At 56.8% G+C, this 26,721-nt stretch overlaps 8 protein-coding genes across 8 annotated transcripts; 5 read left to right on the top strand and 3 right to left on the bottom strand.

Annotated features, from left to right (window-relative positions):
• Positions 1-249: 249 nt before the first annotated feature.
• Positions 250-3,236, top strand: VTJ04DRAFT_7606 (uncharacterized protein; the record flags this gene model as incomplete). The annotated part of the gene is made up of 3 exons (XM_069365952.1): positions 250-1,957; positions 2,024-2,458; positions 3,043-3,236. The coding sequence occupies 3 exons, from the start codon at positions 250-252 to the stop codon at positions 3,234-3,236; spliced, it is 2,337 nt and encodes a 778-aa protein (XP_069216935.1).
• A 19-nt stretch (positions 3,237-3,255) lies between these two features.
• VTJ04DRAFT_7605 (uncharacterized protein) lies at positions 3,256-8,648 on the bottom strand (the record flags this gene model as incomplete). The annotated part of the gene is made up of 2 exons (XM_069365951.1): positions 3,256-8,449; positions 8,563-8,648. 2 exons carry the CDS (start codon positions 8,646-8,648, stop codon positions 3,256-3,258), a joined length of 5,280 nt encoding a protein of 1,759 aa, XP_069216934.1.
• A 1,658-nt stretch (positions 8,649-10,306) lies between these two features.
• VTJ04DRAFT_7604 (uncharacterized protein) lies at positions 10,307-11,410 on the top strand (the record flags this gene model as incomplete). Its single annotated transcript, XM_069365950.1, has 2 exons — positions 10,307-10,405; positions 11,231-11,410. The coding sequence occupies 2 exons, from the start codon at positions 10,307-10,309 to the stop codon at positions 11,408-11,410; spliced, it is 279 nt and encodes a 92-aa protein (XP_069216933.1).
• Positions 11,411-11,636: 226 nt separating this feature from the next.
• On the bottom strand, positions 11,637-13,317 carry VTJ04DRAFT_7603 (uncharacterized protein; the record flags this gene model as incomplete). The annotated part of the gene is made up of 3 exons (XM_069365949.1): positions 11,637-11,712; positions 11,772-13,116; positions 13,308-13,317. 3 exons carry the CDS (start codon positions 13,315-13,317, stop codon positions 11,637-11,639), a joined length of 1,431 nt encoding a protein of 476 aa, XP_069216932.1.
• Positions 13,318-13,846: 529 nt separating this feature from the next.
• Positions 13,847-15,442, top strand: VTJ04DRAFT_7602 (uncharacterized protein; the record flags this gene model as incomplete). Its single annotated transcript, XM_069365948.1, has 2 exons — positions 13,847-13,981; positions 14,039-15,442. 2 exons carry the CDS (start codon positions 13,847-13,849, stop codon positions 15,440-15,442), a joined length of 1,539 nt encoding a protein of 512 aa, XP_069216931.1.
• Positions 15,443-15,627: 185 nt separating this feature from the next.
• On the bottom strand, positions 15,628-18,040 carry VTJ04DRAFT_7601 (uncharacterized protein; the record flags this gene model as incomplete). The annotated part of the gene is made up of 2 exons (XM_069365947.1): positions 15,628-17,964; positions 18,026-18,040. The coding sequence occupies 2 exons, from the start codon at positions 18,038-18,040 to the stop codon at positions 15,628-15,630; spliced, it is 2,352 nt and encodes a 783-aa protein (XP_069216930.1).
• A 1,439-nt stretch (positions 18,041-19,479) lies between these two features.
• VTJ04DRAFT_7600 (uncharacterized protein) lies at positions 19,480-22,396 on the top strand (the record flags this gene model as incomplete). The annotated part of the gene is made up of 6 exons (XM_069365946.1): positions 19,480-19,648; positions 19,702-19,931; positions 19,985-20,737; positions 20,794-22,145; positions 22,190-22,301; positions 22,361-22,396. The coding sequence occupies 6 exons, from the start codon at positions 19,480-19,482 to the stop codon at positions 22,394-22,396; spliced, it is 2,652 nt and encodes an 883-aa protein (XP_069216929.1).
• A 414-nt stretch (positions 22,397-22,810) lies between these two features.
• Positions 22,811-24,142, top strand: VTJ04DRAFT_7599 (uncharacterized protein; the record flags this gene model as incomplete). The annotated part of the gene is made up of 2 exons (XM_069365943.1): positions 22,811-22,910; positions 23,082-24,142. The coding sequence occupies 2 exons, from the start codon at positions 22,811-22,813 to the stop codon at positions 24,140-24,142; spliced, it is 1,161 nt and encodes a 386-aa protein (XP_069216928.1).
• Between the last annotated feature and the right edge of the window lie 2,579 nt (positions 24,143-26,721).

Raw genomic sequence — 26,721 nt, 5'->3', positions numbered from 1 at the left:
AGCTGAGAACTCCATGTCGAGACGTGTTTCCAACGCTTCGTGATGCAACGGACACCACATGCTCCTTATCTTGCAATCAGTAGAGCGACATCCAGGTCGATGTACTCTGCGATAGCAGATAAATAGGTGAAGTCAACCATGGAACTTGCCTGGGGTAACTAGACCAACTTCCATCTTCATCCTCAGCATAGCCTTCAACCTTGCCTTGCCCGCCGAAGACTTGAACCGTCCTCTCGAAACAGCGTCACCATGTTCGTCAAGCAGTACAACCTGGACATTGTCTCGGCGACATGGGCCACCAGGGATGTTACCGCGGAACTTCGAGACATGTACGCCAACGATTCCAGCAGGAACAACACCTTCACCTTCGAGGCCAGTACCAGCAAGTTTGGCAGTGACCCCATCATCACCAACACGCAGCATAAAGTAGCACCCTTTGTTTTGGTCGTCGTCTGGCGTGTTATGCTGGATGACGGCAATTTCAGCGAGTTTCAGGTGACCAAAGTTGTCGAAGGCAACAAGGCAACCATCAACTTTGATGGAAGCAAGTTGCAGCGCGCCACATCCCCCAACCGAGATCCCAACAAAGTCGTCATCATCAGCGCTTTCTGGCACGACAAGGATGTGAAGGAGCAAGTGCAAGCTCTCGCGGACAACACACCAGCCAACGCCGAAATTAAGATCGACTGGCCGACTCTGGAAGCGAATGGCGTGGAAGACCCTCTCTACCTCCATGTCAAGGGAATCACCATCACCTATTACTATATTTCGCCTCATGAAAATATCCGGATCTGCACCAGGACCGGCCAGGACAGCAAGGCAGCGGTTTTCCGCCAGGGCCCACTGCCGCGGCTCAAGATTTTGGCGGCGGCATGGGGTGGTGAAGACTGCACCAGCGAGGTGATTTCCCTGATCGACCCGGTCACCGAAAGTATCGACGTGGAATATCCCTCGAAGCTCCGTGACCGTTGGGTGGGCACAGTCAAGTCCCTTGCTGTTCTCTACCAGTATGAAGGCTACCCCCTTCAACTGTTCGTCGGAAAGGAGAACGGTTCGCCTCGACTCTTGATCACCCCTGAACAACCGGATCTCGACGACAGGAAGAAATATTTCAACCAGGAGCCTCGGAAGGCCGGAGAGTTGAACATCATCGCCGCGCTGTGGGGCCCAGAGCGTGTCGACCAAGCCCGACTCGACGAGATCAAGCAGACGCGCAGGTACATGGCAAGCAACTCTTGGTTTCGATTCGATGCATGGGAAGGGGTCGAAAAGGCGGCGGTTATCTTCTATCAGTACGGGTTGACGGGAGAAATCAAGATCCAGACAAATCGCGAAAACAACAGCAACATCCATGATCTCGGTTCCCGCGACTCCAGTCTTCGCGATCCGCTTGCCGGCACAGGTTTTCTCTCTGTCGTGAGGCCCGACCATTTTACTCTGCAGCTAGCCAGTCCCATGAAGCCCCGATGGCTTTGCATCGCCACTCAGCCCTCCTTGGGGCTCTCAACCACGGACCATGAAGATCAAGCCGCTGTCTTCGCGCTCACGGAGGTTGCCGTCGGGCACGATTCCGAGATACCCGCCCTCGCCGTACGGAACCCTGGTGGTTCCGGTTATGAGTACTACGTCCGTGTCACGAAGGAGAGCGTCAATAACGAGGGCGTGACGATCCCGCCGGCCCTCGAGTTGGTGAATGACCCCTCGCTGGCCACAGAGGCCCATTATGAACTCCCCGCGGGGGGAAGGAGCAGGTTTGGCTTGATTATCAGCTTCAACCCCCTCGGCACTAGCGTCGCTCATGACCCCCCAATCCTGCGCTACGTTCCGAGCACCGGGGCCATCTCGGTGTTGCCAATCTTCCGACGCTACACGACACTCCTCGACGACAAGCCGGGATTCGAGCAGTGTCTCTTTTGTCTCGACTTTGTCGACCCCCGGAGGCCCATGCCCGAGCCAAGTAAGGAGGAGGAGGACCCTTGCTTCTGAAGCATTGCCAACCTCCTCGTCAAGCTCCTTGTCAAAGTCCCCATCACAATCGCCGGTTGGCTCAGCGATTTGCCCTTTAGGTTGGGGGACATCGTGAGAACCTGGCTCCACGGGCTTGGGGTGAGAGTGATCATTGTCCGTCAGATTATCTTGGGGATCAATCGGCTCTACAACGCGGGTACCCGGGCCGTCAACCGCCTGCCCGGCGCGTTTCTCTGGGAACTGGCCTTGACTACTGCCTTCGAATTGTATACAACCGGGCAGCTCTGGGGCTTTTACAGGCAAATTTTCGAATCCCTCACCGTCTCTGTTCTTAATTGGTACCCCGCCATAGGGGATTTCATCTCGAGGGCCGTTGATTTACGAACATTGCAGCAAGCATATCTGGTGGGGCTGACTGCCTACCAAACCGTCGAACTGGCCGACTTGGCGGAGGAGGTCTTCCAGGACATCGAGGCTGTCGCTCGGGATTGTACCTAGATGTGACTCTACCCAGGAAACGCTCTTACACATGCAAGTGGCCGTGGCGGCAGTCTTGCCAGGCATTCGAGACCAAGTCTGGAGCTGTGAGCAGATGGTGGTCAGCAGGATGTTGAAAGCAGGATCCCATTGTGAACGGGCTGGGGAGATCATGGCGATGAGGAGAATGAAGAGTGGGCCAGAATGTTATTTTGCAATTTTCTTCCGCAGCTTTGATTTGAGGTATTCGCTGTCCAAGTACTTAGCTATTAGTCATTCCTTCTTCAATCGAGCGCTCAATAGACCAAGTTTCCTGCACATCAATCTACGTGTACAGTCATAACAATTTGTTTTGAATCACCAGCCAGCTGGCCGGACGGGAATCTTTGTATGTACATTGCTCTGGGCTGTTTTGCCGGAAAACTTGTTTTGTTCACCTTATTGAACTTCAAGAGCTTGAGTTCGATCTCCTTCACATATTTGTCCTCGACCTGACAGCAGTCTCTCCTGACAGTACTTTTCAGGGGAAACAAAACCCGGCCCTTCTCATGGCCCATGGGAGTTGTTGTAGTCAAAGTTAACACCATACCGAACCAGGTCAAGCTTGGAGCAAAACACGACTTCAAGCATATATCAACTATCAACAGTCTATCCCGCCACCCCTGGCAAGCTATCGTAACCGTACGTATGTACAAACGCAAGGCTGTCGCACGCTGACTGTAAACCACCCACAACCAGTCTATGAACCGTACTCCATCCAATCCAAAGAAAGAAATCCCAAACTGACGTGATTAACTACCTAGGTACTGTTCACGACTCCGGAGCAGACGTTCTTGCTTCATCTCCAGCACCTTCTGGACTCGACCTCGCCGAGCCCGACGCATCATCCGCCTTAACATCACGAGGAACCTCCTCCCCAGTTCCAGCCCCAGCCTCAGCAACGTTCTCAACCTGCTCCAACTCCCCATCCTCTTCCTCCTCCTCATCATCATCCACATCCACCAACCTCGTCTTCTTCCACGCCCCCTTCGCCGCCTCCTTCAACGTCGCCAAGTCCCCAGACATCTCGCACATGCTCCTGAACATGCCCTTCTTCTTCCTCATCAACTCCCACGGATGCCCGTACTCGACCACCCTGCCCTTGTCCAGCACCAGCACCTTGTCGTAGTCCGCAATCGTCTGCAGGCGATGCGCGATGGTGATGGTCGTGCAGCTCAGCTCGCGAATGGTCGCCTGGATAGCGGCGTCGGTGGCGTAGTCGATAGAGGCGGTGGCTTCGTCCATGACAAGGACGGTGGGACGTCTGAGCAGCGCGCGGGCCAGGCAGAGAAGCTGGCGCTGGCCCTGAGAAAGGTTGTTGCCGGACTCGGTGACGGGGGAGGAAAGGTCCAGGAAAATGTTCTTGTTGGTGATGGAGGCTGGGCGGGAAGTTGTAGCATCTGCGGTGGCGGGCGCGTCGGATGAAGCGGGTTGGGATTCTTCAGCCACTGCTGTTTGCGGAGCCGCTGCGGATGCGGTGAGCTCCTCTGGCTGGATCAGGTGGACGCGTTGAAGCACGGTGAAAATTTCCTCGTCCGTGTGCAAGTTGAACGGGTCCAGGTTGCTGCGGATCGTGCCCATGAACAGTGTAGGATCCTGTGGAACGATGGTGATAGCCTCGCGCAGGTCGCGAAGCCCAATCTGTCCAATATCAACATCGTCGATAATAATCTTACCCTCATCAGCCTCAAGCGCCCGGAAGATAGCCAGCGTGAGCGAACTCTTGCCAGCACCGGTGCGTCCCACGATGCCGACCTTCTCGCGCGCCTCGATCGTGAAGCTGACGTTGCGCAACACAGGATCCAGCTCCTTGCGATACCGCGTGCTGTAGTTGATGAACTCGACACGACCTTGGCTGGGCCAGTCAGGAGGCGGGCGCTTTTCTTCGATGATAGCGGCAGCCTCTTGCTCGACATCGAGGTACTCCTTGATACGCTCCACCGAGTTCATATTTTGCTCATTGATGGCGTACAAACGCACAAGCCACAGGATATTGTCAGCGAAGCCGATCGCATAGCTCAGGGAAATACCCGCTGAGCCAGGATCGATGCGGCCCAAACTGAGCGTAACAAAGACACCCGCAAAGAAAGCGACGAGGTCGCCAAGGCAGTCAGTCCTGAACGCGAGCCACCTGTTAGCCGCCCACAGGTAAATGAAGGGCCGCAGCTGCGTATTGATGCGGGCCAGGTTATCGCGGATGAAGCGGCGCTCGTCGCCGTACGCGCGAATCGTCGTAATGCCCGTCAACGTCTCGCCGAATTGCTGGAATAGCGGGCTGCGCTCAACCGACTCGAGGCGCTTCAGGTCGCGCGACGCGTGCAGATAGAACTGGCCAAGGAGCACGTAGGCGAGCGTAATGAAGATTCCAGCGATCAGGAAGCCAGGGGTAATGTAGGCAATCAATACGACCGTCACGACAATACCCAGCGCACACGACATGACGCCAATGGCGATAGGGGCCACCTCTTGGTCAACCGCCTCCAGGTCCTTGCTGAAACGGTTCATCATCTGACCGAGGGGCGTAACGTCAAAGAACTTGAACTTGGCGCCAGTGACAGACTTCATAAGCCTGTCATGGAGCTTCCACGAAGCCGTGAGCGAGCCGAGGAAGATCCACAAGTCGCGAAGCAGAGCAGAAGCCGCGCCCGCAAGACCAATAATCGCTAGGATGGTGAGATAGTAGCTAACATCCACACCATACTCTCCAGTGGCTCTGATCGTGTTGTTGTAGCCATCCTTGACATAGGTGGCGATGGGCGTGAAGTAGGTTGGAGACAGGGTCGGTGCCGAATAGGTGTGCCAGTTCATGTTGAACTGGATCTTAATTGTCTTGTCGGTGTACTGGTTAGACCACTCACGAATCCAGAGGTTGGAAGCGACGCCGGCCAGCTGCTGTGTTCCGAATACCAAGCAGGTGACGATCCAGAACCACCAGCCCCCCATAGACCGAAGGTACAGCTTCATGACAGGCCACTTGACGGCGCCCACAGCCTTATGTTCCTCCATGGCGTCCTGCTTCTTGTGCTCTTTCTTTGCGACCTCCACACGGGTCGCCTGCGGAGTTCCATCCGGCTCGTTAACCAGGGTGCCGCTCTCCTCTCCGATGCTTGAGGGGACGCGGGACGGGACGCGCGAGACATGAACCGAGGCGGGTGCTGACTTCTGGATGGCGGCCTCCTCGGGCAGCTTCCCAGCGGCAACGAGCTCCTGAGGGGTGCCTTGGCCAGTGACGCGACCGTTCACCATGGTAACGACAAAATCGGCGGCCGGAACACAGAGTGGGATGTTGTGAGAAACGAGGATGCATGTGCGATTTTTCATCAGTGGTCCCATGATGCAGTTGTTGAAGATCCATTGGGCGGTGTGAGAGTCGACGGCGCTGAGACAGTCGTCCAGGAGCAGGTGCTTCGAGTTGGAATAGACAGCGCGAGCCAACGAGATACGCTGCTTCTGGCCGCCCGAGAGTGTGATACCCTTCTCCCCAACCAGCGTCTCATCACCGTGGTCGAGAATCTCCAAGTCGCGTTCGAGGGCACAGGCGACAATGACGTCATGATACCGCTGCTCATCGTACGGGGCAGAGAACAGAATGTTGTCCTTGATGCTGGCATTGACAAGCCAGGCCTGCTGTGCGACGTAGGCGCACGTCTCAGCGAGCCCCGTCTCCGGGTCCGGACGAACGTCCTCGCGGCTGCGGCCACCAGGGAGGAAGACACGGCCCTTCATGATAGTCATCTCGCCCAGGAGCGCCATCAACATGGAGCTCTTGCCAGCGCCAGTGGGACCAGTAATGACATTGAGCTTTCCGATCTTGAACTCCACGTTGAGGTCCAGCAGGCGGAAAGCCATCGATCCGTCCTCGGCAACAGCTGTCTTGCTACCCCAGATAAAGGTGGCATCGTCCCGGAATCCGATGACGCGCTTGCCCGTCTCGTCGATGTTGTCGAGGCCCAGCTGCTCGAACTTTTCGGTCTCTTCCTCAGCAAGGAACTCTTCAATACGGTCGATCGAGACCTGCGATTCCTGAACATGAGCAATCATGTCGCCGAGCTGGTCGAGAGGGTAGCGCAGGAGCATGAAGAGCGAGATAGCGGTGAAGGCGACCGAGGGATAGAGCGGCTTCTTTTCGACAACAGTGTAGATGAGGAAGCTGAAGAAGGTGATGAGGATGGGCACTGTGTTCCAGACGCAAACGGCGGCCGCCCAAATTATGAACCTGCGGCGCAGCGCCTTGAGCTCGGCAAGCCTCTTCTCATCGACGATGTCAGCGAAGCGATGCTCCCAGGCGAAGTACTTGATGATGCGAATGTTCTGGAGGATCTCGTTGGTGGTGTGAATCCGCTTGTCAGTAGCAGCCATGATCCGCTTCTGGCTGGAGTTGAAACCCTTGCCGAAGGCAATGTTGACAGGAAGCAGGAGAGCCATGACAACGAAGCCGGGGATGGCACTGAGACCCATGACCTGATAGAGCAGGACGATGGAGACGGCAAGTTGGGTGGGTGCCGAAGCAACCAGGAAATGCAGATAAGCAGTGACTTCAGACACCTTGAAACTGTCGACCGACATGAGGTTGATGATGGTACCCAGGTTGACCTGCTCGTCTGAATCCTTCTTCTCGTCCTTGTTGGTTCCAGGGGCTGCCGCACCATTAGCGGCAGGAGCTTGGTCGTCCTTAGAGTCCTTGTTCAAACCCAACACGCGCTTGACGTTGGCGAAGAATCCCTTGGAACTCTCATCTTTCTTCTTGTCCTTCTTACTCAAGCCGAGGGTCGTATCCTTTCCGGCGGCGGCCTTGCGACGGAGCGCCTTCGCGTAGATCTCGCCAACGAGAATGGCGCGGATGTTGATGCAGATCTTGCGACCAATCCACAAGGCCTGACCATCCGCCACCGAGCGGAGAATATCCGTCAGCGGGAGGAGGATCACATACAGCCACAGCACATTCCGAGGCGCCATGCCGGGATCCTCGACATAGCGCAGGATGGCCCTCAGCAAGAGGGTAGGTGCGAAGGTGAGGAGACCGCCGCAGACAGCCCAACCTGCCTGCGCCAACAGCAAGCCCTTGAAGTACAGCAGGAGATGAACAGCCAAGGAGGTTGTCTTTTTGAACTGGCGGTAATTGGCAAGGACGGTCGCGGCCTTGTCCCTGGGTAACAGGTTCCAGACCCGCTTGATGTCCAGAGGCTGCTTCCAACCCTCATAGACAATGGCATCCACCCAGGAGAACGTGTAATGAGAGAAGAGCGACGCCAAGTTCTCGCGTCCGGGTTGGATGCCGTCCTCCCACTCCAGCAAGATTGTCTTGTTTCCCTTTCGGGTGCTGAGGGCCGTGACAAAAAGCAGCGAGGCCAAGATGAACTCGGCAATAACCAAGTTCTTGGTGGTAGGCGATGGCGGGTGAATCAGAACGGAACGGAACACGACAACGGAGAAGAGCCACATAAGGCTATATATGGCGGCAGTGTGGTTCCAAAGACGAGGCACGCGCCATCGCGTGTTTCCCAGAAAGAGGCGCAGCGAAGTGAGCAACAGGACATAGATCCAGACAATCAGACCGGCGATGGCGGAGACGCCTCCGCGGCCCCCCTTTTCGTCAGCATCTGTGACAAGCGCGAAGGCATTCAGGGCAACAAGGCAGGCGACGGCGATCTCCTCGATAAGAACGGTGAGCGTTTGGCCAGGAGGGATGTCGGCCTGGATGATGGAACCGCGGGAGGTGGTTTTGGCCAGCGCGAAACGGCCTCCATGAAGAGTCAAGGCCTCATCTTCATCCTCGCTTTCGCTGACGGGTTCCTCGTCGTGGGGTAGTTCCGTGTGACTTGAAGGCGCGAGAGGCGACTGTGTATCAGGGACGCGCTCGTATCCGCGAGTAGGTTTATTCCTGGCGACATGGACAAACCCCTGGATGGCGAGACGGATGAAAGAGAGGCCGACGATGACCAATGGCAACAGGACGCGGAGATAACTGTGATGTTTGGGGTATGCTCGTCAGTTGTGTCGATGTTTGGTGGACGGAGCGCCAGTTGCGGCGTCGGCGCCGGCGGCTGAGACACAATGGCCGGCGACACAAAGACTTACTCGTGCTTGAAACAATGTGTGAAGTCGTCGACCTGCCATATTGGCCACGAGCACCTGGCGAACTCCATTGAGGACGGTTCGCCCATATTGCCCGGATTGGCGAGGCGTCTTGCCTCGAGAGCTCCTGTGCGGTGTCCCGGCTCTGGTGTGTTGATATTGATGTCGTCCCGGAAACAGTCGAGTAAAGACTGGCGCCACCACCAAGGCGGGAAGAAGACTGGCGGCGGATTCGAGCCGAGGATCACACCGGAGCGTGAATTGAGCTCCTTGCAAGAAAAAAAAAGAAGGCCAGCAAGAAGACAGGTTTTGGCCTTGGTGAGAAAAGGTCGGCCTGCTTATCACAAGAAAAGTCTAGGCCGGCAATGTCCGAGTATGTATGTACTTAGAAGTTGGACAAGCTGCAGGTCCTGCAGGGCGCAAGCACCTCACGGCGCACTAGGCTGCTGCAATTTCCTCGAGATTCAATGGACATTTGATGACGGAGTGGGGACCTCGCAACGGCAACCTTTGGGATCCCTCGTCGTGGTTCGGTGTCCGCCTTTTTCACCTTCAAAAAACCTGTCCAGGTGGCCCAGACCTCTCTTTGCTGGCGATTGCCGTCAGCGAAACATGGAAACATGGGAATGGATGATGCAGTGGAAAATGTGGATTTGCCCGTGCTTGTGGAGCAGCCAGAGTGGGGGGAGGCGGTCAGCACGGGCCCGCGGTGGACCTCCTCCCCGCCAAACAGACCGGGGAGCTCTGGTCAGGGCAGGAAGGTCGATGGAACCTGCCCTTCGCAAGCGGAAGCTCCAGAAGAGAACCAACGCAACGTGGAAGTCAGGGCTGGGGCGGCAGTCGCGCTCGAGTCGGAGATGTGCTCGGTCCGAGAGGCTAACTCCTGCACTTCTCCGACTTGCAGCAGCCTCAACTCAACCGCCCGGCGCCTTGTACCTGTATGCATGAAACTGTACGGATATGAGAGAGATGGGACGGACGCCTGTCTCAAGAACCTCGTGTATAGGATCCCAGGACCGTTTCTAGTTTGACATCTGGACAAACATGGCCGACGTCGGGGCAAATGTCCTGCCCAGACACATGACATGCAGGCGACTTGGTTGCACGACATCGCCTCTGCTTGTGGTGCGGCAAGAAAGCCGGGAATATTGTGTGCGAGCGCAAGAGGAGCATGGTCGGGCAATGATGTCAGAGGGGGCAAGCTGTTGCGCCTCAAAATTCCCGTCCCTCTACCATGCCACCCACCTCAGCAGAGGTACCGGACAGGAAAGCAAGGCATGGCAGCCTACGTTCCACATTGCCCATACAACACAAACATAGGTACAACACGGGCACTCCCTTGAGCCTCCCTCCCAAAATACTTGCCGCAACAGAAATACGCTATACTCAACGAGCATCAGCTATCACCGTGACTCTGCTTGAACCAAGGCGTCCGCCACTTCACGTAGTCCCCTCACCTGCAACCACCATAAACTGGCGGGGGGCAGTTTATTTCCATGTGAACTTTAGGTTCGTTGGTTCCTTCAATGTCACCAAAGCTGCGAGCCCTGCCCGAGAGTCAGGAATGCCCCGGCAGGCTTCCAGCATTGCGCTTCCTGAGCCATGGGTTGTGAGGTGGTGTGGTTAATGGTAGAGCAAGACCGCCCTGGGAGACATCAAATGACAACCCGGAAGTTTCCAATTTCCTCGGGAGCTTGTATCTTCGTCAGCAGGTACACCACGACGCTTCCGATCGAGTCAAGACAACATGCAAGGGCAAGAGCACCACGGGCAAGAACCCGCTGTTGATGCAGCCCAGAATTTTGCACGTGAAATCCATCCTCTCTACTACCGCTCTTCACAGACGGTACAAGTTGCGCAGGCAAGGACTTGGGGTTCTTGCCTCGAATGCCCAAACAGAGCCGCATACTCCTGGAGAGTGTTGGGCTTTGTCGAGGCGCCTTGAAGCACGCCCTCCTGCCTCACGCATCCATGGATGTCCCAACTCTCCTCAAGCCTCGGTCAATATCGCCATATCTCAGAGTCTCAAATAATCGTATCACAACCTTCCTAATCCATCCCCTTTTCCCGACGTTCTCAACTGTCCATTGAATCCATCGTGACCTATGAGTCACCAAAATACGGCTCAAACAACGCAGCCAGCCCTCTGTCTTCATACGAACGACAGCCCAACCCGTAGAAGTGGGATGGGGGATGGCAATGTCGCATTGCAGCCGGCATGTGTTCCGCGAGATATGTCCCCGTTGTGCATACATTCAGCCCACTCTGGATCTGGCCGACCACATCCCTTGGGTCCATCTAGACTTGTCGTCTGGTCAGTGAGGTTGTATGTAGGTCGGAGGATTGATAGACCTCTCGCCCCGTCAACTTTCCATTCGCGCCGTCGTCCTATGGTTCTACGTCTGATGATGGATGCCTAAATGGTTCGGCAAATGTTTCTCGGGCCATCGAGGACGCATATGAGTTGGAGACGTCCTACTTCATATGCCTGGAGCACATGCAAATGCCAGGGGGTAAAGAGGACATGCCATCCCCAACGATCAACCGCGCGGTTACATTCACATCTACATACCCGTGCGTGAGGTTCCAATCCAAGACGCAATTATGTCACCAAGTCCACAGCAAAGATGCGAAGAACGGGAAAACCGCCCATCGGAATTACGACGGATAGAGACTAGCAACCCCCGAGCGCCGATTCCCTCCTTCCCTCCACCACATTCAGCACCATCCCCCAACCTTTCCATCCCATGATTTAACCACCAGTCGTTTCCATGCCTATCACCAACCTTTCATGAGATCAGACATCGACCAAAAAAGAGAATCCCCGCGCCGCCCGCGTGTTTCTTTTTAAAAACCCTCCCTTTATAATCATATTTCGTTTGTTTTCTTCTAGTATACAGGAACATGCAAGGCAGCGCTGGACTTCTTCAGACAAGTACAGACAAAATTGACGCGGTGAGGGCCCAACGTGATCATGTCCGTCACGCCTGGCCAGGCCCGCCGGTGAAGGGAAAGAAGATAATTCGCGGCGAATGGGCCGCGAAGCATCCTGCTGTCTGTCGCCCGGAATGCCCTGCTTAGCCCATAATCATACCCTTCATGCCAGCGAGGTCGCCCTCCTTGGCAGCAATCTCGAAGTAGCCATAGATGATGCTGGTAATCATGTTAGCATGTGCTGCTCTGAGATATAACGGAATTGTTATTCAACTTACGTGACGGCAAGGAGGGTACCAGTGCCAGAGCCAAGAGCGCCCATCAGGTCGCTGGCAACCGAGAGAGCACCAATGCAGGCGCCACCAAAGGCAGCAGCCGTGGGGATGATGCGCTTGAGCTCCTTGTACATGCTCTGGTCGCGGTGGCCAGCCATGACGAGGCCCTGGTCCTTGAGCTGCTTGGCAACATCGCGCGGGCTGGAGCCAGACACCTCAATCCAAGTCTTAGAGAAGACGGCGCAGGCAGTGAGCATGTAGGCGATGTAGACAGCCGTGTGGATGGGGTCCAGCAGGGCGTCCTTGAAGTTGAGCGGGGGCGACATGTAGTAGACGAGACCAGAGACGGCCGAGAGCTGGGACGAGCCATCCTTGGCCTCCCACACACCGAACAGGCGGACCAGCAGGTTCTCCGAGAAGCGCGAGTACAGCATCTGGCTGATGAGGAAGATGTTGGACGACAGCGCCGACTGGAGCATGATGGGCATGTTGGAGGTGTAGAAGAGGCGGACGGGATACGAGCCGCGGGCGCCACGCTGGCGGGCCGACTTGACGGGGATCTCGACGCGGAAGCCCTGGAGGTAGATGACGGCAGCGAAGACCAGGAGAGTGGCCAGGAGGTTCATGATGTTGGGGAGGTTCTGGCGGTAGAAGGCCTCCTGGAGAGCGCGCTGCTTGTTGGGCCAGGTCATGAGCAGGTGAAAGAGGGCAATGACGGCACCCTCATACTCGGGACCACGGCCGGTGTTGATCGAGGTCGGCGAGAAAGCCTTCCACATGATGGACTCGCAGATGTTGGTGGCGATGAAGAGCGAGATGCCGCTGCCGAGGCCGTAACCCTTCTGGAGCAGCTCATCGAGGAGAATGACGATCATGCCAGCAACGACGAGCTGGAGAATCAGGAGGAAGACGATGCCAGCGCCGAGCTCGCTCGGGGGACCGTAGAGACCAGTGAAGACATAGACGGTGGCAGTGCCAACCGAGAGGATGAGAGCGAAGAGCTTCTGGGCCGTCTGGTACAGCTCACGGTCCGACTTGAGGTCGAGGTTAACATCGATCATGTGGGTGCCGGCGAGGAGCTGGAACACCATGCCCGACGAAATGATGGGGGTGATACCGAGCTCCATCAGAGTACCGCGGTTACTGGCCATCATCATGCGCAGCCAGTAGAGTGGATCCGACGTGTCGGACGAGACGATTCCATAGAGGGGCATCTGGCTCATGACCAGGAAGATCAGGAGCGTCAGGCCCGTCCACATCAACTTTTGGTTGAAGGGAATCTTGGTCTCTGGCTGCTGAACCTCGGGGAGGAACGGCACGAAGGGCTTGACGAGGTCGAGGAACCGTACTGCGGAGGGACAAGCCATGGTCAGCAACGGAACAATATTGGCAATGAACGGCAATTGGGCTCGGCCATGCTATCAGCTCCATCGAAATGCCTCGCCGGGCCTTCGAGGCTGCAGCTGGCGATGGTTTCCATGTGGGCCATGTTGTCGCGATCTTGGAAGCAAAGTGCGAGAAAAGCAGAGGACAACTTACGGGAACTCATGGTGGGCGACAGTCAGGGAGAAAAAAGAAACCAAGTATTAAATCATCCAGAAGAAAGAAGATATAAAAGTGAGCGACAACGACTCTGCGCTGGCGGCGAGCGAGTTGTTGTCGGCACAATTGGCTTGGGCTTGGGGGGGAAGAGAAGGGGAGGACAGATGGTGTTTGGAACGAAGCAGCTCCTTAAAGATGTGGCCTTAAGGGTGGAAGGCTCGAATCTGTGAGGTGTCCAATTTCGAAATGGGTCCCACACGTGACAGCTGCCGCAAATCGTTGGAGCCAAGAAGTCCAAGCTCTGTCCGGGGTCTGCTTCGCTGTGTTTTCCAGGGTTTCAGCTGCGGCTGCATGGCACACCAAGACCCCAACCCTCCTTCTGCCTTCGTTCTCTGGCCTTCCAACTTTTTTGGCGGGCATTACCGCATTTGGACATTTAGATGTCTACTGTGTAGAGTCACCTCAACTGCGACCACACAACAACATCTCATTGCCCTGGACGCCTCTGCCATGCGGACGAAATACCGTCCCGGGAGATGCCCACGGGTCTTCGGTCCTTCTTCTCGACCGCGCTGAAGCTCTCGCTGCACACCAGCAGGACCACACTCGCCCTCCGCACCATGCGACCCCTCATCGTCATCTACGGCTCGACCGGCACCGGCAAGTCGGATGTAGGTGCCTGCTGCCTCTTGTCGATGGCGAGTCGAGACGGACACTAACAGGCCCAGCTCGCCGTTGAGCTGGCCGCTCGATTCAACGGCGAGATCATCAACGCCGACGCCATGCAGATGTACAAGGGTCTGCCCATCATCACCAACAAGCTCCGCGAAGAGGAGCAGCGCGGCATCCCGCACCACCTGCTCGGGAGCATCGGACTCGACGAGGATCCCTGGGTCATGACCCAGTTCCGAAGGGAAGCTACGAGGATCATCTCCGACATCCGTGACCGCGGCAAAATACCGATTGTCGTCGGCGGAACGTCCTACTACATCGACGGTTTGCTGTTTGGGCGGGTCGTCGACGATGAAAAAGAAGCCGGAAGTGACGGCGGCGCCGCCGGTTTGATTCGCGATGAGCTAGCAGCCAAGTACCCAATCCTCAACGCCTCCGCAGAGGAAATGTTGGCAAAGCTCCGCGAGGTCGACCCCGTCATGGCCGACAAGTGGCACCCCAACGACTATCGCAAGATCCGCACGTCTCTCGAGATCTACTTCTCTACGGGTCGACGCGCCTCCGATATCTACGCCGAGCAGCAGCGCGCCAAAGAATCCCGGCGGCAAGCTTCCTCAGCTACTGGGGAACCCCACCCCCTCGGCGACCTGCTCCTCTTCTGGCTCTACGCGCAGCGCGACGCCCTCAACGCCCGTCTGGATCAGCGTGTCGACAAGATGATGCGCGACGGTCTCCTGACCGAAACAGCTGAGGTGTACGACTACCTGCAACGCCGCCTCGCTACAGGCGAGACTATCGACCGCTCCAAAGGCATCTGGCAGTCCATCGGCTTCCGGCAGTTCGAACCATACCACGCCGCTGTGGCCCAGCATAAGGCCACAACACAAGACTCAGCCCCCAACCTCTCCGCCCAACCAGACCCCGCGCTGGAAAAGCTCAAACAAACCGGCGTCGAAGACACCAAAACCGCAACGCGGCAATACGCAAAGTACCAAGTCCGCTGGATCACCCTCAAAACCCTGCCCGCCCTCCGCGAGGAAGGCCTCCTCAACCGCTTCTACGTCCTCGACAGCAGCGACATCGCGCGCTGGTCTGCCGAGGTCCGCGACAAGGCCGTCTCTCTCGCGCAGCAATTCCTGGACGGCAAGGCCGAGGCCATGCCATCCCCCGAAGACCTTTCCGAAACGGCTCGCGAAGTCCTCGCCGGCTCGGCGGAACGCCAGAACCGCGCGGCAGGCACGCCGTGCCGTAAGGTGTGCGAGGTGTGTGATAACAAGGTACTCCTGACGGAGGAGCTGTGGCAGGCGCATATTTCGGGAAAGAAGCACCAGAAGAACGTGCGCGCGGCGAGGAGGAGGCAGTTGGTTCCTGCGTCGGAGGCGCCGGAGCGGAGGTTGATGGTCGTGGAGCAGCCCGAGGGGTGCGATAATAGGGTAGGAGAGCCAATAGAGTCTGTTTGAAAACACAACTGTAACCGGGATGTGATGTGAGGCCATCTTGTGAAATAATTTTTATCTTTGTCAACCTATTGTATTTTTGAACCCAGTTCCCAAGTCCTCCCAAAACATGGTATCAACAGCCAAATCGTATGCTGGATCCTTATAGCCTTCCATACACATAACATGCCCCATCACCCCCCAACCCCTCAAGGTTGCTGCTGCTCAGCAATCTGACTCTTCACCCACTTCTCCAACCCGCCCTTGGCAATAATCTCCTGCACATTCGGCGGGAGCTCGCCCACCTTTTGGCTCCAGGTCTTGCCGCCCTCGCCCTCCTGCACCACCACCTTGCTGCGCCTGACGTCCCACGTCAGCGTCCACCCCGTGCGGCGGGTGGCCACCTTCTCCTGGTCCTTGAACGTCTCGCGCAGCCTCTGCACCAGCTTCGGCACCTCGACGCCCATCAGCGCGTTGTTGATGCTGTTCCTGCTAAAGATGTTTCCGAAGCTGCCTGCCACCACGAGCGGGATCTTCTTGGCCAGGATGGCTGTCGCCGCCTGCTCGCGCGAGGAGCCGCAGCCAAAGTTGAAGCCGGCAACCAGGATATCGCCGGGGCGCGCGACGGTGCGGAAGTTGGTGTCGTAGTTCTCCATGCACACCTCAGCCATCTTCTCGACGGGGACGTTGTCCTGGTAAGTGTACTTGCCCGGGTAGATGCCGTCGGTATTGATGTTGTCGGCGTCGCAGAAGACGATTTCGCCCGAGATCTTTTCCGGGAACCCGGGGAGGATTTCGGTGAGGGCTTCGTCGGCATCGGCGCCAGCTTCTTCAGCGCCCGAAGTACCCAGCAGCTCGCTCTCCGCATTCGCGATCACAGAGTCAGCCTGCGCGATGAACTTGTCGAGCGCATCCTCGATGCTCTTGGCCTTGTCAGCCTCGGCGTTACCGTTGCCCTCCCCGATAACGACCTTCTCCACGCCCTCGGGTTTCTTGTACCAGCCCGGCCCCGCGATCTTGCCCTGGAGCGCGCTAGCCGCCACCACCTCCGGGCTGGCCAGATACGCCTTGGCCTCGGTCGAACCCATCCGCCCCTTGAAATTCCGATTGCTCGCGCTGATTCCAACCTCCCCAGGCTCCAACAAGCCTGTTCCGAGGCCGATACAGGGACCACACCCTGAGGGCAAAGGGGTGGCGCCGGCGTCTAGGAGGACCTGCCAGTCGCCGGACTGCTCGGCGGCTTGCTGCTCGAGCAGGGAGGCGGCGGCGATGTAGAACTTGACGCCGTCGGCAATCTTGGGGATGGCGCCGTCCTTCGCGGCTTCCCGGAACACCTTGGCGGCAGCGGCGATGTCAGAGGCGCGAGAGTTGGTGCACGAGACCAGGTAGGCCTTGTTGATCTTGATGTCCTGCGCCTCGAGGTCGCGGACCGGGGTGGCGACCTTCACCGAGTTGGGGCCGGCGACGAAGGGCTGGAGAGTGGACAGGTTCAGGTACAGCGACTTGGCGTAGGTGGCTCCCGGGTCGGCGGCCAGGGGCTCGCGGAGGAGCTCGTCGATCCTGGCGTGGGTGAACCTGCCAGCCTCGGGGTTGCGCTTGGCGGCGGCATCGGCTTTCGCGCGCAGCCAGGATTCCAGGACCGAGTCAATGGGGAACAGGCCGCTGAGGGCGCCCCATTCGGTGGTCATGTTCGCGATGGCCAAACGGTCATCGACGGGGATGCTGCGCAGGGTCTCCTCGGAGCCGGTGAACTCGATAGCGTGATTCAGGACGTCGTCGTTGTTGAACAGGCCGCACAGGGCGACGATGACGTCCTTGCCGGTCACGCCTGGCGGGAGGACGCCGGTGAAGGTGACGCGAGCAATGGGCGGGATCTGCCACCACGTCTTGCCGGCAGCGTAGATCGCGGCGGCATCAGTGCGCACCACGGGCGTTCCCAGGCAGCCCACGCCGCCGTACATGTTGCTGTGAGAGTCCGAGGCGACGGTGACGGTTCCAGGCCACGCATAACCCTCCTCAACCATGATCTGGTGTCCGATACCCCGGCCGGCGGGATAAAAGTCGACACCGTGCTTCTTGGCAAACTCCTCGATCTGGCGGTACTTCTTGAGGTTGGCCTCGCTCTTGTTCTGGACGTCATGGTCGAGCGTAAACACGACTTGGCGGTTGTCGTGGATCTTGGTGGCGCCGATGGACATGAACTTCATGGCGACGGGCCAGGTGTTGTCGTGGGTCATGAGGTGGTGGGGGGCCAGAGTCACGAAGTCGCCCGACTTGACCTTCTTGCCGGCCGGGAGACCAACCGAGAAGCGCTGGACGATCTTCTCGGTGAGAGTCTGAGGAGTGGACACGGTGATCCGGGACGGCGAGGATGCGGCATTCTCGAGTTGAGTGTGGAATGCCTCGGCACGGAGGCTAGCCGTGGTGGTGTAGGATGCCACCCGGGGCACCGGCCGGGGCGCAACGATCGGGGTCCGGGTCCGGGCGGAGACTAGCAGGGCATTGCGGCGACAGCCCGCGCGAGCGGCCAAGGCCAGGCTTCTTCTCTGTTATAGGGAGTATTAGTGGCTGAAATGGTGCAATTGGAGAGATATGTATGCGACATACCACAGGCGTAAACATTGTGATGAGTTATTCGCGGGCTGTCTCACCCGGAGGCCCCTCGATGTGGTGTTGGAGGTTGTCTTGTAAGAATCCGGCCGTCCATCGGAGACAAGCCCACCATGGACATTGACAAATGCGTCGATTGCGAATGGCGGCAGTAAATTTTTGGTGGGGTCTTTGCAGGGGGGGGATGTGCCATTACCCGTTCACCGCCTTTGGCTTGGCGTAAGGTACGTAACGAATGTTGCTGGGTTGGGGGCGAGACCCAAGAGCCTTCTCGCCAACACACACTTCTTGCACCTGCGCTCCTTCACTGTACTCTCCTACGCCGTTGGTTGCGAGTAAAGGCCCGTCCTAAAGGATCATTCTGCGATCCTTCTTCGAGGTTCTTCGCCAGTGAGTTGCGTGGCTGTCCGTGTAAAAAAAAAAGTCCCCTACAAGGATCTGTTGCTCTCGGTCAAGAAAGGGGATTGGCATTCGTGTGTCCCATTCGGATTCCTGCTCCTGTCTCCAACCAACACCTCCAACCTGCAGCACGGCATTAACATTGGGCTCAATCCGAGAAGCTGGTGTCTTCAAGTACGAAATGGCAATTGCTTGAACCTGTGTTCGAGCCACGTGTTTGCAGTGGGATGTGGCAGAGCGAAGATGAGGGTTCGGGGATAACCCACCTGGAGTGTCGGAACTCAGGGGCATCCACAGACGCCGACGTCCGATGCTGCGCTGCGGCATGATGCTGGAGACCAAAAGACTGTGGGGCGCCAATGACAACGTTCAGGGTTGCACAGCGTCGAAAAGTTCCCGTTGTTAGCCCGACTTGAGCTTGGAGGGCGGGCGCTAGTATCTGCAGCCCATCAGACAATTATTGGAATCAAGTGGAAGTTGGTCTCCAATCTGCCATTCTTGATGAATGAGACGGTCCCCGTGGGCTTAGTGTGGTCCCTATCTCTCTTGAATCGACAAACCTCTTGTTTCTCATCATATGCTTTTCTCCCTGAATTCGGCCTCGGGAATCTCAGAAACACTGGGACCAGCCCTACCGGTATTCGATCGAACCCTCCCAGCCGCCTCGGTTTCGCATTGCTAAAGCCACACGTTGGGTCTAACCTGGTGGAAACGGCTTGGGGAAGTTCGGAAAGCCTCCGTTGATCTCTCTTGTCTGCACCACCTAGCGACAGAGTTTGACCAGCATTCTCTGCAATTGAGTAAACTTGCTGGGACCTCAGTTTCATCTCTCCCTCCCGTCTGGAACGTCTCCGGAGGTAGTGCAGCCATACCGGCGTCCTAATTCTACCCAGCCTTTCCTCCATCGGTTCCGTCCGCCCAACTATCCCACCTATCCTGATGACAAGCCTCCTTCACCAGCTTCCCATCTCAGGTACTTAGTTGTCCAGGACATACCGAATCTGTCTCTCCCCCTGGCTTCCTCGGTCTGTCTGGATGCGCCGCCCGCCACCATGAACAGCGGCCTGGCACTCCCCAATCCACAACCCCGTCCTCCAAAGGCGTCCGATGCAAAAGCATCTGATGCCAAGGCGGATGGCTCTGCAGTACCCAGTTCCACAACGGCATTCGACGAGGACTCACTCGATGCCGAAGAGTCCAATGATGCCGACTCGGATGTTGGTGAGTCTTCTCCCGAGGCGTTTTGATGAGCCCTGAACTTACTTTTGATCAAGATGCAGACGGGGATGCCTCGATGGGCAAAGATTCAGCCTCCACGGGATCTGTACCCGTCTCAACATCCATTCCCGCCCCTTCTTCAACCCCCGCAACCCAACCATCCAGCGCCGGTGCTTCCCCAGCACCGAGCGTCATGTCTAAACCCCCCAGACCTCTTGCGTGTGTGCAGTGCCAAACTCGCAAAATCAAATGCACCAAAACTATTCCCTGTCCCAACTGCATCAAGGTTGCCTTCTCCCGTTCCCAGTATGCCTGCAATTTGCCACTTACACTTCCCAGGCTGGAATTCGATGCGTGCCTGCGACGCCGGCACCTCGGACCAAGCGCCGTCGCCCACATCAAGTTCTACAAGAGCGACTCCAACGCTGCGAGGAACTGCTGGCGAAGTATGTCAAGTTGAATCCGGACCTCCTTAAGTCATCCTCGGACGCAGATACGGAAACGCTCCTATCGCTTGCAAACCGTACCCGGGAATGGCAACCGACAGGGAAGCTCATCAAGGAGGGCGAAGATATGCGCTTCATTGACAGTCCCGTGGCGGCTATCATCTACGAGGAAGTCCGAGCCATGAGGGATATAATGAGCAAAGATAGTGGTGCCGATTCCGAATCCGAGTGCCCTGAAGTACCAACAGTCGACGACAACTCGAGTTTACTCATCGGCGGCGACAACCCTGCCGTCAACCTAGCAAGCCTTTGGCCCGAACGCACTCATGTCACCAGGTTGTGGCAGCACTACTTGGAAAGGGTCAACCCCCTGACCAAGTTCATTCATGTCCCGACGATGCAGCCTCTCGTTGAGGCGGCCAGCTGGGGCTTTGGACGTGTCCCTAGGAACGTCGAGACGTTGCTCTTCGCCGTCTTTCTGATGACGGTCGTATCGCTGACGCCAGAGGAATGTATCGCCGTCCTTGGCCGGTCCAGGGAACAAGCCCTCCAAGCGTTCTCGACGGGGGTCAGGATGAGTTTGCTCCGAATCAACTTCTTGCAGTCCTCCGACTTGACGGTACTCCAGGCTCTTGTGCTCTATCTGGTGAGGTGACCGGCTCCAGGGAGTTCAATTCTGTGTAGGCTAACGTTTCCTTGCAGATTTCACTCCAGGGGCGTTACAACCGCCATGCCGTCTGGGTCCTCAACGGCGTTGCCATCCGTATGGCGCAAAAAATGGGCCTCCACCGTGACGGTACAGCTCTGGGTTTGTCTCCTTTCGAGACAGAGATGCGACGGCGACTCTGGTGGAATATTCTCCTTGTGGACGCCAAATACGCCATGTTTTCGGGCATCACGCGAAATATCCTCCCCATCAATTGTGACACCAAGCCACCGACAAACATAAACGATTGCGATTTTGGCCCGGCGACTTCAGAACCCCTCATCGGCCAGTCAGGCCCCACCGAGATGGTATTTTGCCTTCTTGTCTACAAGTTTGCAAAGTTTCTCCTGGCCATCCCAGATCTCGAAAGCGTCTTCATCCTGCCCGCGGGAGGGGACCCGAAAAAGGGCCTCAGCCCGGAGCAAAAGCAAGAACACCGACGTTGCCTCAAAGCGTTCCGCGAAGAACTCGTCAGCTTCTTCGACGAGTTCTGCGACAAGAACGCGGGTGGCGTGCACGAGATCACCATAGCGATGGGCAAACATCTCGTCGACAAACTCGATGAGTTCGCCCTCAATCCAGGGGAACGTCCCGAGTTGAAAGGCGAAGTGAACACGGTCAACGACAACCTCTTCATGCACGCCGTCTCGGCGTTCGAACACCACGAGGCCGGCTACGAAGCCACAAAGAACACCGGATTCGCCTGGTTCACGCTGCTCGCGTTCCAAATCGACCTGTTCCTGTATGTCGTGGGCCAGCTGGGCCAGCGTCTCGAGGGTCGTCTCGTCGAACGGGCCTGGCGACAAGTCGGCGTCGTCTACACCTTCCACCCAGAGCTGTTCGACCTCAGCAATCGCGTCTACGCGGCGCTCGCCCTCCACGTGCTCACTGCTTGGTCCAGACGCAGGCAAAAGCTGGTCGAACTGCAGGGCGCCGGGGGGCCGCCGATCGAGACGCCCTGGTACGTTAGCCGGTTGCGCACCTCTCTGCGCGAGACGGGCTTCGCGTGGACGGATGACGATAACCGAAAGACGGAGAAGGGTCATGCCGCCATGCTTGACCCGCCCGCTCCGTCAAACTTGTTTATGCAGGAACCGCTTTTGAACATGGCTGGTCTGGGATACGGGTCGGGGTTGGACATGCTGCCGGACTTCGGCTCCTCCATGGCTTGGGATCCGTTTGTCCCGGGTGCTGATGGGACTGTGGCGGCTCTCCAAGACCTCGCCTCGTTCATGGATGTCGCCACACCTTCCGCAACAGCTGGAAATGCTCCTCTGGCAATGAACATGCAGGATGGGAACATGGATTGGCAGGAGTTCCAGGGATACGGGTCATTGGGATTGGGACCGTCTGGGTCTGGGTAGGAGAGGATGACTGTGATGACTGGGACAGGCTCAAAGCGGGGGCTGGATCTTTCCGCTGGGGATACCAGTCCTGTATTCTGAGGACGTGGTCTTTGCAGTACATTCTTGATAACCGCATGTTTGCGAGCTGTCTCTTACACGTAAGGCTCCCCGCCACCTCCAGGTCCCACTTGACTTTACCATCTAACACTGAGTATAGATCGCCAGAGCCCAAGCAGCAGCTGTCATTCTATAACAGCAGAAATGCGGTTTCCGAGATTCCATTCTTCTGTTGGGATGCTCTTGGCCAGATAGGGATGTCAATCTGGAAGATAACCATGTTCAACTCAGGGATGGGTATGAAGTATAGAGTAAGATATACCTTTGGATTGGTTGGATAGAGTGTTGAATAGACAATAACCTCACTACTCAACCTTGGATACACCATGGGGTTGTGGGTTAAAAGGGTCATCGGCGTGTCGTGGTTAAGATGAAAGTTCTTATGCTTTCATTCCCCAACCACACTCAAGTAGCTTTGTAACCCCGCAGTGGGGTCATCAACTCCAACCCAGAACTTCAACCTCCCACCTCTCTTTGCCCATCCCCAAAGGTTCAAGCTTTTTTTGTCAACTTCTAAACTTCCGCGACACGTATCATCATCGGAACGAAGATGAGTGCACCCGGTAAAGTTACTGAGATCTCCAACCCCCGGAGGATCCTTGCCGTGTCCTTGGCCGACTCGGCCCATCACCTCAGCGATGTCATTCATGGTAGGTGATAGATTGATATCACCGTTGTGTCTCATCTTGAACTCTCATATCCCTTAACTCCCTATTCCGCCAACACATGTTCTGTTCAGGACAGCCTAAACCCCTCTGTGACAATCCCCTCCCATCTCCAACGTAACCAAAGCTATGCACCTCAACTAACTCCCTCCACAGACCTAACCGGCACCGCACCCTCCCCGGCTCTCCCACTCCGGGATCCCTCACCACCTCCGAGCACCACCGCCAACCAAGAAGTACCAGAACCAACCCTAGCGGGAACAACCCACCCCCTCCTGCTCACAACCCCTTACTACACCACCACCATCCCCATCTGGCTCGACCTCATCTCCGACCCTTCCGAATGGGCAGCCTCCTTTCTTGCTGAAGAAGCCAAGGAAGTTTTGGAAGTCTTGGGTGGGGTGATGGTTATTTTCGGTCTCCCTCCCTCTTCGTCATCATCATTGCCATCTCCCGCTCCCGCTGCTCCCGGGTTGGCGTCCCGAGAAAAGGCGCGCGAGCTGATCACTTCCGTCGGCAAGCTCGTCCGGGAAGGGTTAGGAGGGTGGGAATGGGACGGGGTCGGGCTTGCGGTGGGCGTTAGTAGTCACCACGGACAGCCGCCGGTGGACGAGGCGTTGCTCGACGGGGAAGGAGGCGGGTGGTTGGACGAGTGGGAGGATTTGTGCGCCGAGTCCGGGTTGGAGTTTGTCCATGTCTCGAAGGCGGAGTTGGTGAAAAAGTCTGCTTCTTCTTCTTCTTCTTCTTCTTCTTCCTCCAGCTCTGCGGCTGCGGAGGGCGGGGTTGGAGATAAAGCCAAGGAGAAGCGGAACGCGTTTGGGGAAAGAGTCGGCATGGCCCGCGTGCTGGAGGCGTTGCAGGCGAATGACTGGTCAGGAGGGGGTTTGGGCGGCGGAGGTGGTGACGAGATGGAAACATGGGATCAGAGTGAGGACGACGATGACAACGGAGAGTTCGATCCCAGCAAGCTGGACTTTGGGTTTGATAAGGCGGATTTTGAGGGACTGAAGAAGGCCATCTTGGCCGGGGGGTTAGGGGATGACGATCATCACGATGGCCAGGATGATGGCATTCGAGAGGAGGACGTGGACAAGCTGGAAAAGATGATGCGAAAGCTCCAGGCCGTGAGAGAGGCCGGTGCAGACTTGCCAGAGGAGCAGCGCAAGAGGATGGCGGCAAGGGCTGTGGGAGAAGTCATGAAGGAGCTGGACGTTTAAGCTGATATTGGGACTAGAACTACCGTTCGCCGAAAGGTGGGACGTGATGGCCATAGCTATCCAGGCATAGCTGCATTGGAATCACCGAATATTGGGCAGAAGTGTCGTCTCAGATGGGATTGATACTATTCCCTACACTACTCCTATGAAGCTACCTGGTCGCATCGCTAGGTGCTTTAGAACACCATAATGACTGGGAGATATTGCAGCCGCATACGGAATATAGACAGAATACGGAGTATATGTGTTAGGTTTACCAACACCAACAGTAATGTACAGTACTGCTATGTACGCATCTGTCAAAGGGATTACCGGGCATACAACGGATCTAGGTCCAACTCCGGTAAGCGAGTTGACTTTGAGTTTAACTGTATTTACCAAACTCACCCTCCATCCGGGTCAAGCATATACTTGATACCGAGCCAGACGCAATACGACGCTGCGCCTATACTGCGAAGTAGCATGCGGGTAGAGCCTCCATTCTCCCGCATTGCTGGCCTTAACGACGCGATGCGTTGGCTTTCCTGGTTTGGCCAGCCTTCTCCGGGGACTAGCATTGATGCAGCCCGTGCCCCTCCATAGGTCTGTCTGAAGTATGTACATACTCCGTACATATGCACGCCTACTCTGCTCCATGCACAACGCTCACTTGATACTTGGCACAGAGACTTCAAGGCGACGAAAAGGCACGGCATCGCCGTAACCGCGCTCCTACAGTCCGAAAATATCCAGGGTATCTTGCCTTAGCCGCGTGCATGAACGGGTCGGGAACGGGGGCGGCAGCTTGCTTGGCAGGAACCGATGGAGCTTAACAGATCTGTTACTCCGTCTGTCCATATAACGATCTTGGAACCTGATGCATTGGAAGATCGAGTGTGGTTGTGGGGGGGTTAGATGATGATCTGGTGATCTATAAAGCAGGAATATGCCAGAAGGCACCACTCCGTTCCGATGACGCATCCTCCAGGCTTGAGTCCAATATCATCTTGACAACACTGGCAGCGACCATGTTGTGTTGGTGGCCATGTCGTCAGAGCGGGCGCTTGGAAACAGGCATAACCTTCCAGATGGCTGTTGTTACAGATTTACAGGGGACCTGAGCCGAGGATCCCGAGACAGGGAGCAGGCCCGGGAGGCGAGAGCGGTGAGTCGCAGAAAGGATCACGGCGCAACGTTCCAACGGCGAAACCGGTGGGCCTCCGGGGAAACGCAGCATCGAAGCTGTGGAGGAGAGGTCTGCTTGTGGCAGATGCCCAATCCGGTTGTGTTTGTTGTTTCGCATGCCGCGCCAGACGGCAGTCGCATGATCACAAGGACTGACGTGGGATGGCTTTGTCGGAAGGTCGTTGTTAGATCCGGGGTAGGGCTCTTAGTGATTCACCTATCGACAGGGGCTTGGGGCGCCTGAGAGTCCCGATCGAAGCGGCATCGAAGTGGTACAGTTGGTCTAGCATGGATCGATCAGCCAGTTCCTGTCTTCCGATCTTTCGCAGCTCCTGATGTAGTTGGTGGTTGGGACTGGCACGGCTCTAATCCCAACAGCAAAAGTGAGATCGATCTTAAGGGAGGGCTCGGTTCCGGGTTGTTCCATGTTGTTTTTTGAGAAGCCTGTTCGTCCGAGGTTTGCGCCAAAGATCGGATCAATGGAAAGCTCACAAACCCCAGGAAGCGGACAGACCGTTTACCTCCGGGATGTCGGTTGGACCTGGTTCTTTGAGTAGTCATCCTCCGATCGAAACCGACTTGTCATGAATGAAATCGTGAGCCGTCGGATCTTGGTGCTGTCTGCTCAGAGCTGAACAAAACCCACGCAGCCCGTAGCCTTCCGATTGGCAACGGCGATACCGCCGAGAGAAAGCCACCATTACGGGCGCCACCAATCGATGACCTCAACGGCGGGTTTATTGTCTTCACATGGCGGCCACATGGCACACCCTCAACCAGCTTGGTCTCGTGGTCGTGAGCGAGGAAAGGGGATGGGCGGCCTTGGGAATCCTGTACACATGTACATACTCTGTGCGTGAAAGTACGCTTGTTGATCAGTTTGCGGACGGAATCGATCAGCCTTGGGATGGAGGTTTGCCCTGAAGCCTGCATGAAGGAGCACTCAGCCAGGCGGCCAATCATGCCTCGATCTAGAGATGGTGTGGTTCCCGCGGCATGCATGAAGATCTTTCACCACAAGGCCTCGCGTTCATCCAACGAGTCCGAGACGCGGTGCTTGAAACAAGTCGAAACCAACCAACGAGGGTTTGCTGAGACAAGAGTTGGACCAAGCGCGCCAACTCACGTGTCCGGCGGAGGACTCCGTAGGACACCTCACCTTGACCCATCCCCAACGCTGGGTTAACTATCGAACGTGGATGTGGATGCGGCCACAACCAGCGCTGAATGTTCGGCCCTCGGTGTTTTCCCCAAATCTTGTGGAGAGCATTGTGTCGGCAGTGTGGGGTTGGACATCGGACACCGACGTCACTCACGAGGTTTGTCGGTCAGCCGGACATGCTCGGTGACTTCCCTCCTTGACTTTCCGGCTCGGAGCCACATGAGACGCGCCTCAGATCAAGGTAGGTACTAAA

The sequence above is a fragment of the Mycothermus thermophilus genome (assembly GCF_041956435.1).
Source record: "Mycothermus thermophilus strain CBS 625.91 unplaced genomic scaffold VTJ04scaffold_5, whole genome shotgun sequence".
Lineage (NCBI taxonomy): Eukaryota > Fungi > Ascomycota > Sordariomycetes > Sordariales > Chaetomiaceae > Mycothermus > Mycothermus thermophilus.
This window is presented reverse-complemented; position numbering and strand designations above follow the sequence as displayed.